At 42.0% G+C, this 14,678-nt stretch overlaps 1 protein-coding gene across 1 annotated transcript in view; it reads left to right on the forward strand.

Annotated features, from left to right (window-relative positions):
- Positions 1–327: 327 nt before the first annotated feature.
- galnt5 (polypeptide N-acetylgalactosaminyltransferase 5) overlaps positions 328–14,678 on the forward strand; it is a 72,796-nt gene continuing 58,445 nt past the window's right edge. Inside the window, exon 1 of the mRNA XM_043693792.2 lies at positions 328–3,370. Coding sequence (XP_043549727.2) covers positions 1,944–3,370 — 1,427 coding nt within the window. The 5' untranslated portion in view covers positions 328–1,943. The remainder of the gene's footprint in view (positions 3,371–14,678) is intronic.

Genomic DNA, 14,678 nt, shown 5'->3' on the forward strand with positions numbered 1-14,678 from the left:
TCTAGGACTCACCTCCAGGACCTACCTCCCATGCTGACCTCTGACTTAGGACCTGCCCATCGCCGGTCCAAGGCTTGCTTCTGGGACTCACCCCCCACATCAGCCTCCAGTTTGGGACTCACCTCCCACATTGGCCTTTGGTTTGGGACTCACCTCCCATGCCGGCCTCCGGTCTGGGACACGTCTCGTATGCCGGCCTCTGGTCTGGGACTCGCCTCCCTGTACCCACCCCCAGTTCAGGACTCGCCTCTTGGGACTCACCTCTCAAATCAGCCTCTGATCTGGGACTCTCCTCCTGTGCCAACCTCCAGCCCAGGACTCGACTCCCACGCCAACCTCCGGTCTGGGATTTGTCTCCCGCACTAGCCTTTGGTCCGGGACTCACTTCTTCCATCCCCACTGAGCAAGTTTAAAAAGTTAAAAGTTTAAAAAAGCACTCCAGAAAAAAGAAAAAAATAGAAAAAGAGCATGCAGAGGAGCTCTGGCTGGAGAGTCCTATTCTGCCACCATCTTGGATGATAGTGGTTATGAATTGAATTGAATTTATTGTCGTGTACAGAGGCACAATGAAAAGCTTTGTCTTGCATCACATAGTTAAGTAGCATAGATAGTAAATAATAGGTAAACGGAGGCAAAAACAAAAACAGATGAATGTTAAGAGTTTGTGAGGCCATTCAGTATTCTAACAGCAGTAGGGTAGAAACTGTTGCGAAACCGGCTGGATATCTTGGATACGCGTTGGGATTGTTTGCTGGATAGAGTCAAACTCAATTTTGTTTCTTCATGTGCTACTGTACAGAACTAAACTGCTTTAGTGATTATGTACGTACACAAAGATTTTTTTTATGAATAAAGTATAAGTTAAATTGAAATTATAAAGTATCAACACGGACAATTGCTGAAGTCTCTGGAGTAATTCTTGGATCCCTGCAATTCTGACACAGGCGTGAGCACTTCCAACTGCGCCAAGGTTGACAATGAAATTTAAAAACAAATATATCTGAACACTTACACTTCTGTAATCACCGAATGAATCTTCAAGACAATTACATAATGAATCTTCGTTACAGCCAGGGAAATGAATGTAAATCCAATCTAAAATTTTAGCTCCAAAGTTTTGTTTGTCTAACACCAGTTGAAATGAACTTGAGCAGGCTCCCTCCAATTCCTGTTTCACATGGGTATACTGTGTAAAAAATTCGATAAGTGTAAAATTGAGTCACTGGGCAAGTCTTCTAAGATCGAAAATGAGACGGAAAAAGAAATTACATTGCATTTAATCGTACTGTCGACAGTTTCATTGCGCATTGTTTGAAATTGGATGGTTGAAATTGTTTTTCTGCCCCAGACTTCAGATTAAAGGAATGGTCTTACCTATCTGCACTAAAACTTTGACGAAACCTAAGAAGGCAGCTGTTGCCTAAAATGCTGTCAGATCAAACTGAATAGGATTTAATTAATCGTGCTCATATTTCTTTGCAGTAGTCCTGCATTTAAACGTTCGCTGACCATGCAAATACAAGTGAAGTTTAAAACAATATCAGAAGAAACGAATAAATTCAGTCCAATCAAACTCCAGGAATTTCATTGAACGTCTCTCCTTGTTCCTGAGAAGGATGCAAACTTGACACGTGGACTGTTTGCAGCCGGTGCACCATAAAGACAGAAATAATGAGTAAATGGCTGGAACACCCGCTTTCGTATTGAAGTGGTTGTAAAAATTTATTATATTTGAAGGTGTTAAGTGTCTTGGTGTGTTATTACAGACTTTGCACCATTGCACGGCTGGACCGCTCCTGTGAAGCCGGTTGCTGAAATGCCACGCAGGCAGCCAAGGGCTGAGTGTGAGAGACACCGGGAAGCAGAAAGGGGCACCGCCACATCATTGCTCGTGTGAAAAGACAGGAAAGGAGGGAGCCAGCCTGTACTAAGGTCAACAACAAATGGTCAATAAAATGAGAAAGCTCTTTCGAGGCAGCGGTAGGATCCTAGCGATTATTTTTGCCGCCTCGATTATCTGGTTGATCTTCGACATGGCAGCGCTGCGGTTCTCCTTCACCGAGATCAACAGCAGAGTTTCCAGAGAAGAGCTGGTGCGGCTGGAGCGGCTGAGGGCGAAGGTGCTGCAAGACCAGGAGCTACACAAGATGTTCAGGAAACGGGCCGGAGGCGCTTACGGCTTTGCCGGGGAGGGGGACTCCGGGCGGCGGGCTCGCCACGGGAACCGCTCCGCTCCAGCCGAAGGTCCTGCTACTGAAGGGCTGCACGCGGCCGACGGGCGGCTGGTTGAGGTGAGGTCGGCAAAACATCGCGTGCGACTGGGCACGCGCCCCCCGATCAACGGCCGCGCCTTCTCTCTGCCCCCCGGAACATTCTGGAACCGGCCAACGGCTCCCCAGTCTCGTGGAGGTGGCGGCCGCCTCCACACGCCTGCATGGCGGCCCCGGCCGGCACTCGGAGCTTCTCACCCCGCCCCATTACCTGAGAAGGTGCCCGAGGTTCGGAGGCCCGACCTCCGAACACCCTCTCAGCCCCCGAGAGCGGGGAAAGTCATGGCTCAACCGGCGACTCCCGCTGGTCGAGAGTCGCAGCATCAGCCCGATCAGCGGGGAAGGTCGGCCAAAGGAAGCCGACTACAAAGCGTGAAGCCGGCGAAGGAAAAGCCCGATAGCAACCGCGCAGCAGAGGCCACCCCAGGCTCACCACTTCTCCCAGCCCCCTTACCAAATGAAACAGCAGTAAACTCTGAAAATACCGCGCTGGGAGAATGGCCCAAGGTCAATTCATCTGTCACGGCAATCGAACCAAATATTGTGGCTGTACTGGTCAACGATACAGTCAAACAATCCAATGGGAAAACAATATCCACTTTTAAAGTTTGGAATGGAACAAAAAATGAATCTGCCACTATTAATGACATAAAAGGTCTTCTATTAAAACAGACTGTTGTAAGCGGTTTATTAATGAATGCCACAAACACACAGACTGAACTTGAAATTAACGAAACAGTAATAAACAATTTAATTAAAAATCAGACATACGCCATTGAGGAAAGAGATTTTTCGAAAGATATTACGATGGAAGTAACTCTTAAAATCAACGAAACAATTGAGCTACAGAGAGATAGCAATATTCTAAACCATTCATTTACTCATTTAGATTCTGTCGCCGGAGTGCACAAAGTTTTGGCAATTGACATGACTATATCCCCTCGTGATTCCAAAGCCGTCGGTCAGTTTGGGCATCGAGCAATTGTGCCAAAAGAACATGAAAAATTAGCAAAGGAGAAATGGAATGAGGGACATTTCAACGTGTTTCTCAGTGACATGATTCCACTGGACAGGGCTATTCCGGATACCAGACCTGAAGGGTGAGATAGTAATTAGAAAAAGTACTAAAGTCCTCTCGTGTATAATTTTCCAAATCTAACCTGAGCTGTTGTACTCGCATGGCCTAATGGATAAGACGTTTGAAATTGACACGTTCAGATTTTATCAACAGAGTGTAAATTCGAGGTCTGGTCTAGAGAGATAGATCTGACCAAATTCAATGAAACTAATCCACGTCAATGCTTATGACGACTGTTATTTTGGGAGGGAATTTTGTGATACAGTGGTAGTTTCCTTATCTCTGGGTTCAAGTCCTACCCGCTCCAGAAGTGTATCATAACGTGGTTGAGCAGGTTAATAGCAAAATATTTACTGTTTGAAAAATTAATAGCATCCATATGCACTGCGATAATCTGATACTGACTCTGTTGTTCCTCACTCTATGAAGGGGCCCTTGTGCAGTGGTAGTGCACCTAACTCTCAGCCAAAAAAAAAGGTTCAAGTCTCACCTTCTTCAGAGGTGTAAAAACCGAAACAACTACGGATGCTGTAAATCAGAAACAAAAACAGAAGTTGCTGGAAAAGCTCAGCAGATCTGGCAACGTCTGTGAAGATAAATCAGAATTAACGTTTCGGATCTGGTGACTTTTCCTCAGAGCTGCTGAGGTTTTTAAGCAACTTCTGTTTTTATTCTTTCAGACGTGCGACTAACATATGATGTCTGGACAAGTTGATTAATAACGTATTTAATGTCAATTGTTTACATGTTAATTTATATAATATTGTGGTAAGTGGGTAGATATTTTGAATCAACTTGTTCAGATATGCTATAATCCACCTCTGGACCATCTGGGGCTTGATCCCTAGGTCTCCTAGCACAGAAGTAGGGACACTGTCGCTGCATAATGACAGTTTATCACTCACGTCAGTTTTTTATTTATTGCTGTACATCTAAAATTTAGCATTATTATTTTCTGTACTGTTAAATCCTAAATTTATCTGAAGTTTTATTTTCTGCGATTTGTATAGCTCCTGTTAGAATTTTATCAGATCATTTCTCATGTAAACTCATCAATTTGAGGTGGTGGGGAGGAATTCAAATTATAAAATAAATTTCAAAGGCTGAAACTAATTAAATTTGTAATATAGTCAAGAGAGAAGATGCCCAATTGGTATTATTGTTAGACTATTAATCCAGAGACCCAGGTAATGTTCTGGGGAGCTGGGTTCAAATCCCACTTCAGCAGATGATGAAATTTAAATTCAATAAAAATCTGGAATTACGAAGATTGACAGGAAAAAAGATCTTACCTTGGTTGGTCTACATGTGATTCTAACCCTCTGAAATGGTGTTACAAACCTATCAGTTGAATACAGCACTAAAATGGAATGAAAACACATCGACCTGAGCACTGACAATAGCAAAAACAGCTAGGCCTTCCTGTAACATCTGAAGGCTTTTGCCAAAGCCAGGATAGCTGTCAAGTAACAGCTTGATATAATCATACTCATGGAAACATATCTTGCCAACAATGCCCCAGACAATACTGTCACCATCCCGACATACGTTCTGTCCCACTGCCAGCCAGGCTCAGCAGAGGTAGTGGCACAGTGGTATACATTCAGGAGGGAGTTGCTCTGGGAGTCCTCAGCATTGACTCTGAAGAAACATGCCATCACCTCAAACACGGGCAAGGAAACCTCCTGCTGATTATCATATACAGTCCTCCCTCAGCTGATGAATCAGTGCTCCTCCGTGTTAAGCAATACTTGGAGGAAACATGACATGAAGGGTGTGGAATTTCAATTCCACCAGAAGAGTGGCTCTGAAGCAGCACTCCTAATTTAGCTGGTCGATGCTTCTGCTAGACTGAGTCTGCAACAAATGGTAAGGGGAGACATATACCTGATCTTGTCCTCACCAATCTGCCTTCCGCAGATGCATCTATGCGTGATGTTGTCACTTAGAGTGACAACCACACAGCCCTTGTGAAGACAAGGTCCTGCTTTCACAGTGACAATACCTCACATTGTGTAGTGTAGTACTATTACTGTGCAAAATGATACAGATATGAAACAGATGTAGCAACTCAACACTGGACATCCATGTGGGCACCAGCTGAATCATACTCCGACACATTCTGCAAACTCATGCTTCAGCATATTCCTACCATTCTCACCAAACCAAACAATCAACTCTCGTTCAATGAAATTTGCACAAGGCTATGCCTGAAGCAGCATCAGGCATGCTAAAAAGTATGAGGTGTTGTCCTGGTGGAGAATGCAGGTCTGCTTGTACACCAAACAGCATAAGCAGCAATTGTAAGACAGAGCTAAATGATCTTACAACTAACTGATCAGTTCTAGGCTATGCAGTCCTGCCACATTTAGTTGTGACTGGAGATGAATAATTAAACAACACACTGGAAGAGGAGACTCCACAAATACTCCCATTTTCAATGATAGGAAGCCTAGCATATCATTAGAAAAGACAAGGCGAAAGCATTCACAATAATCTTCAACCAGACGTGTCCGGCAGAAGGTCCATTTCAGCATCTCTCAAAAGTCCCCAACATCACAGGTGCCACTCTTCAACCAATTTGTTTCAGTCTACATGATATCAGGTTGGTGGCAGAGGATGCAAGGACAATGGATCCTGACAAAATTCTTGCAACAGTATTGAAGACTTGGACTCCAGAACTTGCTGCACCCATAGCCACGCTGTTCCAGTATAGCTACAAAATGTACCTGACAGTGTAGAAATTTGGTCAGGTATGCCCTGCATACTAAAACCAGGATAAATCCAATGCAGCCAATTATTGCTCAATCAATGTACTCTCAATCATCAGTAAAATGATGTGAGGTGTCATCAACAGTACTATTAATCAGCACCTGCTTGGCAACAACCTGCTCATTTTATGTTCTGCCAGGACCACTCAGCTCCTGACGTCATTACGGACTTAGTTGAAACATGGACAAAAGAGCTTAATTCCAAATGTGATATGAGAGTCACTGCCCTTGACATGAAGGCTACCTTTGACTGAGTGTGGTGTCAAGGAGCTCTGATGAAACTGGACTCAATGGGAACCAGGGATGTAATTCTCTGCTGGTTGGCGTCATACCTGGCACTGAGGAAGATGGTTGTTGAAGGTCAGTCATCTCAGCTCCCGGACACTTCTGCAGGGTTGTGCCCTAGGCTCCATCAGCTTCAGCCATCCATGTCCAAATGCTGCAAGGCCTGGAAAGTCACAAGTAACATTCACACTTAGCAAGTATCAGGCAATGACCATCTCTAAGTAAGAGACGATCTAACTACCTCCACCCCTTGATATTGAATGCTGTTACCATCATTGAATCCCCCACTGTTAACATCCTGGGGGTCACTATTAACCAGAACCTGAATTGGACCCAGCGTATAAATACAGTGGCTACAAGAGTATGTCAGAAGCTAGGACTACTGCAGTGAGGAACTCACCACCTGGCTCACTAAAGCCTGTCGACCATCTACAAAGCTCAAGTGAGGATAGTGATGAAATACTTCCCACTTAGCTGGTTGCATGCAGTTTCAACAACACTAAAGAAGCTTGACACCATCAAATACAAAACAGACCACTTGATTAGTACTATGTGCACAAACATCCACTACCGACACACTGTTATAGCAATGTGTACCATCTGCAAGATGCACTACATAAATTCATAAATGGACCTTAGACAGTACTTTACAAACCCACAACCCCACTACTGTCTAGAAGGACAAAAGCAGCAGATACATGTAAATACCACCACCTGCAAGCCCCCCCCCCCCCCCCCCCCCCGGAGACCAGTCACCCAATTTGAAGTTGTATCATTCTCCCTTCAATGTCACTGGGTCAAAATCCTGGAATATCTTCCTTAATGGCATTGTGGGAGTACCTACAGAATGTAGATTGTAGTTTATGATAAAGGCAACTCACTGCCACTTTCTCAAGATCAATTAGGCCAGGCAATAAATGCTAGCCAGCCAGTGACACCTGCAATAGAAATATGTGGTCATTATTATTTTGCTATTGAAGGATATAAATCATATTTATAGTACATTATTAACTTTCAGATGCCTCAGCTTGGTTTAATTTCTTGTTAGTTTGTTCTGTGAAAACTTCCTGAAATTATATCCAAAGATCCTATTAATTATGAATGATGGAAACATTAAATATATTTTGTATTGTACAGGTGGGACTAACCCAGGTATGGTCAGTTTTATGACTGGAATATAAACCAAAGTTTCATAGCCATGCTGGTAATAATTACATTCCAGCACAGTGCGGACAAAACCTTTTGCTTGTGTGGGCCTCACCTGCTAAGACCTGAACAGGAATAAGAGTGTATATCAAAAAGTGCACAATTTTCAAGATAGCACAGTTTTGATATGAATAGATTTTTCTTTAAAAGAAACATATTTTCTATGCTGATGAGGTCAAAACTGGAAAAATATAATGACATTCACTGTGTTTAGAATAACTATATTTTTTACATCCCACTCTGTCTCATTTAAGACTGAGATGAGAAAGAGTTTCTTCTCTGTTAAGTTCACAATTAGATCAGTTATGAACTTATTGAAAGGTGGAGCAGGCTTGATAAATCAAATGGCCTACTCCTATCCCAACTTCTTAAAACCTTGGGACAGGAAAATATTTCAATCCATTCATTTGATCTTATCTCCTGCAGTTGTTTGCTTCAAAATTAAAATTAGTACTGATTGCAATATGGTCCGTTTGCAATCAGTCTGATTCTGTTGAATGGTAGACAACACAGTGGTTTATAATTTTCTGTAGTTGATCATGTAACGCTGTCAGCGATTTGCAGGCTGACACATCCCAGGATCAGATTGCCTCACCAACACCCTGCAGGGTCTTAAAAAATAGCAGTACTATATAGAAAGTAGATGGAGCTTTCAAAATCCCTCTTTTTGCAACCTGAAATAGTCACAGCAGATTAGAAAATAGCAAATGCAACAATTTTATTCAAAAAGGAGAGAAGCAGAAAGCAGAAATCTATAAGGTAGTTGGCCTAATATCTGTCATAGTGAACTTACTAGAATTTTTATTACTGTATTTTAGCAGGATATTTAGAAAATTGCAGTTTAATTAGGTAAAGCTAACACAGCCTTGTGAAAGGGAAGTCAAATTTAAATAATCAATTGTGAAATACAAAATGTTAGCATGCAGGGACAGCAAGTAGCTAAGATGGTAAATGGAATATTGGCCTTTATTACTAGGGTGTTGGAGTTTTAAAGTGGGGAAGTCTTGTTGCAACTGTACAGAGTGTTGGTGAGGCCACCCCTAGAATACTGTGTTCAGTTTGGTCCACATGTTTAAGAAAGGATGTACTGGCATTGGAGATCATGCAAAATAGACAGACCAGCCTGACTTCTGGGATGAAGGGGTTGACTTATCAAGAGTAGCTAAGCTGATTAGGCCTTTATTCATTAGAGTTTAAAAGAATAAGGGGTTTTCTTAGGGTCATAGAGCTGCACAGCATGGAAACAGACCCTTCAGTCCAACCCGTCCATGCCAAACAGATATCCCAACCCAATCTAGTCCCACCCTGCCAGCACCCGGCCCATAACCCTCCAAACCCTTCCTATTCATATACCCATCCAAATGCCTCTTAAATGTTGCAATTGTACCAGCCTCCACCACATCCTCTAGCAGCTTATTCCATACACGTACCACCCTCTGCATGAAAAAGTTGCCCCTTAGGTCTTTTTTATATTTTTCCCCTCTCACCCTAAACCTATGCCCTCCATTTCTGGACTCCCCGACCCCAGGGAAAATACTTTGTCTATTTATCTTATCCATGCCCCTCATAATTTTGTAAACCTCTATAAGGTCACCCCTCAGTCTCTGACGCTCCAGGGAAAACAGCCCCTGCCTGTTCAGCCTCTCCCTATAACTCAAAACCTCCAACCCTGGCAACATCCTTGTAAATCTTTTCTGAAACCTTTCAAGTTTCACAACATCTTTCCGATAGGAAGGAGACCAGAATTACACGCAATATTCCTACAGTGGCCTAACCAATGTCCTGTACAGCCGCAACATGACCTCCCAACTCCTGTACTCAATACTCTGACCAATAAAGGAAAGCATACCAAATGCCTTCTTCACTATCCTATCTACCTGCGACTCCACTTTCAAGGAGCTATGAACCTGCACTCCAAGGTCTCTTTGTTCAGCAACACTTCCTAGGACCTTACCATTAAGTGTATAAGTCCTGCTAAGACTTGCTTTCCCAAAATGCAGCACCTCACATTTATCTGAATTAAACTCCATCTGCCACTTCTCAGCCCATTGGCCCATCTGGTCCAGATCCTGTTGTAATCTGAGGTAACCCTCTTCGCTGTCCACTACACCTCCAATTTTGGTGTCATCTGCAAACTTATTAACTGTACCTCTTATGCTCGCATCCAAATCATTTAAGTAAATGACAAAAAGTAGAGGACCCAGCACCGATCCTTGTGGCACTCCACTGGTCACAGGCCTCCAGTCTGAAAAACAACCCTCCACGACCACCCTCTGTCTTCTACCTTATTATTTTTATTGAAACATGCAAGATTCTGAGGAGGCTTGGCATGGTAGATGGTGAGAAGACATTTCCAATTAAGAGGAATGTCTAACTAAGGGACATTCATTTAAAACAATTTTTTTTTAATTCACTCGTGGGATGCGAGCTTTACTGGCTGCCAGCATTTTCATTGCCTGTCCCTGACTACCCTTGAGAAAGTGGTGGTGAGCTGCATTCTTGATCCACCACAGTCCACTGCAGTCCATTGTTGTAGGTTGACCTACAATGCTGTTACGGAAGGAATTCCAAGATTTTGACCCGGAAACAATGTAGAAATGACAATATATTTCCAAATTAGAATCATGAGTGGTTTGAAGGGGAGCTTGCAGGTCGTGGTGTTCCCATATATCTGCTTGTCCTTCTAGAAGGAAATGGTTGTGGGTTTGGAAGGGCATGTCTGAGGACCTTTGATGAATTTCTAACTGCATCATGCAGCTAGTACACATTGCTGCTACTGAGCACTGATGGTGGGAGGATTGGATGCTTGTGGATGTGGTGCCAAACAAGTAGGCTGTTTTGTCCTGGATGGTGTCAAGCCTCTTGCGTGTTGTTGGAGCTGCTCCCACCCGGTCAAGAGGGAGTGTTTCATCATACTCCTGACTGTTCCGTGTTAATGATGAGCAGGCGTTGGGGAGTCAGGACATGAATTACTTGTTGCAGTATTCCTAGTCTCTGACTTGCTGTTGTGGCCACTATGTTTTTGTAATTGATATTTTGGATAATGGTAACCTCAAAGGAGTTGATAGTTTATAGATTCAGTGATGGTAACACCATGCATTGAATGTCAAGGGCTGGTGGTTGGATTGCCTCTTACTAGAGCTGGTCATTGTCTGTCATTTGTGTGGTGCAAATAAATTTCTTCTCCCAGAAAATACCTGGAATTCTCTACAGCAGAGATTTTTAGAGGATAGGTCACTGAACATATTTAAGGAGAGATAGATGGATATTTGAAATATCGGGGAGTTGAAAGCTCTGAGCAGCTGGTACAAAAGAGATGTCGGGGTCTGGGGCAAATCAGCCATGACCTTATATAATGTCTCGACAGGCTTGAGGTGTTGAATGGTCTACTCATGCTCCCCATGTCTTATGTTCTTATTAGAGTTTTAGATAAAGCAACATCTCAGGTGGGTAAAGGCGGACTTGTTAATGTAATGAACTTGAATTTCCAATGACATTTGATAAGTAGCCAAATCAAAAGTCCCTGCACAAGAGAAGACCACATGGTGTAGGGGTTAGCAAGGTTAAATGATTGGTTTGCCAAGAGAAAACACATAATAGCAATAAATGTTTTTTTTGAGATGGCAATCTGTCAACTAGTGGAGTGCCACAGAGATCACTACCAAGACCTCAATTACTTACAATCCATATCAAGAATTGCTAAAATTGCAAATGGCACAAAAATAGGTCAGAAAGTAAGTTGTAAAGAAGAGTTAGAAAGTCAGGAAAGAGATTATAAATTAAATAAGCGAGCAAAAATTTGGCAGATGGAGCATATATGTCAGTAAATATAGAACTGTGCATTTTGGCAGGAAGAATTGAAAAGCTGTATAATTTTTAAATAGAAAAAGATTACAGAACTTGGTGGTACAGCAGGATGTGAAGGACCTGGTTCATGTATCACGCAGCAAATTAGCGTGCAATTCTGGTAAAAGATTAAGAAAACAACCTTACTTGCAAACGGAATGACATATAAGAGTACAAACGTTTTACTGCAGCTCAAAAGGGTAATGGTGAGATCACATCTGAAGTACTACATACAGTTTTGGTCTCCTTTTTTTAAAAAAAAGCATTATTTTAGAAGCAGTTTGGAGAATGATCTTTTTGAATAGCAGGACAGACTCAATGGGCCAAATGGTGCACTTCTGTTCTTATATCTATGGCCATTTGACTCACTCCTCTGCTGAAGAATTTATTTAAAAAAATAAATGGAGAATTTTATTCTCTACGACTTGTGAGAGTGTGAAATTTTCTTCCCCAGAAAGTTACGAAGGCTGGTTCTTTAAATTTATTCAAGGTTGAGTTAAATAGACATCTGATACACAAGTGAGTCAAGGATTGTGGGGTTCAGACAGAAAAGTGGAGTTCAGAAGGCAGTCGGAGTAGCCATTATTTTATTGAATGATGGAGAAAGTATGAAAGACCAAATCGCAAACTTCTGTTCCCTTTGCTAGATGACCCATTGCAAGGTTAGCTTTTAGAATTTTTCTGTGGCAAGTTGTTGAAAGTATGTGTTGATAATAAAGCAACGAGTAAAATTAACCATCCAGGATCTGAGTGACCGTGGCAAGTAATTGTGCATCTCCTTTATCAGTCAGATTGAAATTAATTGTGCAAGCACTGAGAAAGAATTGTAAATTAGTGTGCTGAGGGCTAGTGTTGTGCAGTGGTAATGTCCCTATTTCTGGGCTAGGAGGTCTGGGTGCATGTCCTACCTCATCCAGAAGTGGCATCATGACATTTCTGAAAAAGTTGGTCAGAAAATATATAAATTAGCATAAATAAATTCAATCTCAAATCAGGTAAAGACCAGGAATCCCTGTGTGACGTGCTTCATTTTCCCACTGGACTAAGTAAGTTTAATTTTCCAATGAACAGTCGGTATTATACAATCAGTTCTGATATAACACGATAGTTTCCTTCTCCTGTGATCTCACATTATAGGAATATCACGCATTAGAGGGGATGAGCTATAAAGAAAGGATAGAGAAACTCAAGTTGTTTTCTCTGGAGCTACGGAGGCGGAGGGTAGACTTGATAGAAATCCATAAAATAATGAGATGCATAGATAGGATTGACAGTCAGCATCTTTTTCCCAGAATTGAAATGTCTCAAACTCGGGGCCATGCATTTAAGGTGAGAGGGGGAAAGCTAGGATCTCAAAGGAGATCCGAACAGCAAGTTTTTGACACAGAGAGTCGTAGGAGTCTGGAACATGCTACCAGGGATGGTGGTAGAGGCAGATACGATAGAGACATTTACGGACTCTTAGATAAATACATGGATATGCAAGGAATGGAAGGATATGGACCAAGGGCAGATAGAAGGGATGTGTTTTGTTTGGTGCCATGTTCAGCACAACATCTTGGGCTGAAGGGACTGTTCCTGTACTGTACTGTTCTATGTTCTATGATTAGAGATTAGTGCTTTTGTAGGGAATAAATGTAAAGTTACTATTATCTCATCCTTCAACCTTGTTCCATCCCACTGTACTCCTTCCAACTCTCTGCAGTAAACTACTGTGGAAAGATTGAAATGGACAGCCATTACATCTACTGTAGTTGTTTTTAAAAGTATAAAGGGCAATTAGTAGGTTTGGAGGACTGGGTGAAGAATGGTAGATTCATGTTTTAGATAGAAATAATTCTTTGTTCAAACTGACTCTTGCAGTCGATGGGATGGAGAGAGGTAGAAATGAAATTTGTACCTAGGATTTTTCTGTTTTCAAACTGATGCTCCTAATGTGTGTATTCAGCATTTAAGAATTTCCAGCTTTCAACTGAACTTCTTGCATAATTTCAGAGCAAAGTACTTGAAACACTCAATATGTGTGGAGAGAGTAGATGGATAATGTTTCCTTGTAGATTTAGTCAGATTTTCATTTGATTGTTTTTTTCTGAACACATTACTAATCATTGATAACAGAACAAATTACTGCAGATGATTGAAATGCAAAGTAAAATTGGAAAATTCTGGATATTCTCTGGGAGTTATGAAAAATAGAAAATACTTGTGAAAAAAGGGTTGTGGGAGAGGTAAATAGGAATATCAGAACAATCATCATTAACTGCTTCTGAAAAATTGGGGACAATGATTTTGATTTGAAATTGTTAAAATCAGTTTCTTGTCCAGAAAACTTAAAAGTGCTGAATCAAAAGATGAGGTGCTATTCTTAAGTTCAATATTGATCTTCAGTGGGGCAGTGTAGTTGGCCAAGAGCAGAGATGTCAGAGTGGAAGTAAAAACAAAGAATTTAAATGTTTGCGACTGTGACATAGAACTAATCTAGGATGGTTTACAAAGTGATCTCCAAAATTGCATTTTGAATAGAGTCATACAGCACAGAAACAGACCCTCTGCTCCAACTGGACCATTCTGACCTGACATCCCAGTCTGACCTAGTTCCATTTGCCAGCATTTGGCCCATATCCCTCTAAGCCCTTCTTATTCATATACCCATCCAGATGCCTTTTAAAATTTGTAATTGTACCTGCCTGCACCACCTCCTCTGACAGCTCATTCTATACACACACCACCCTCTGCATGAAAAAGTTGCCCCTCAGGTCCCTTTTAAATCTTTCCCCTCTCATCTTAACCTATGCCCTCTAGTTTTGGACTCCCCTACCCCAGGGAAAGGACCTTGGCGACTCATCCTATCCATGCCCCTAATGATTTTATAAACCTCTGTAAGGTCACCCCTCAGCCTCCAATGCTCCAGGGAAAAAAGGACCCAGCCTATTGAGCCTCAGCCTATAACTCAAGCCCTCCAATCCTGGCAACATCCCTGTAAATCTTTTTAGCACCCTCTCAGGTTTCACAACATCCTCTAGAAGGGCGGCCAGACTTGTACTCAATATTGTAATAGTGGCCTCACCAATGTCCTCTAAGCTGCAATATGGCATCCAAACTTCTGCCAAATGCCTTCTTCACCACAAATAAATTCACATTTTTCTACATTATACTCCATTCGTCAATATTTTACTCACTTACTTAACCTATTACTATCTGTCTAAATTGTTTGTATCCCTT

The sequence above is a fragment of the Chiloscyllium plagiosum genome, unplaced genomic scaffold (genome assembly GCF_037043375.1).
Source record: "Chiloscyllium plagiosum isolate Xiang-an unplaced genomic scaffold, Cpla_swu_hap1 HiC_scaffold_7, whole genome shotgun sequence".
Taxonomy (NCBI): domain Eukaryota; kingdom Metazoa; phylum Chordata; class Chondrichthyes; order Orectolobiformes; family Hemiscylliidae; genus Chiloscyllium; species Chiloscyllium plagiosum.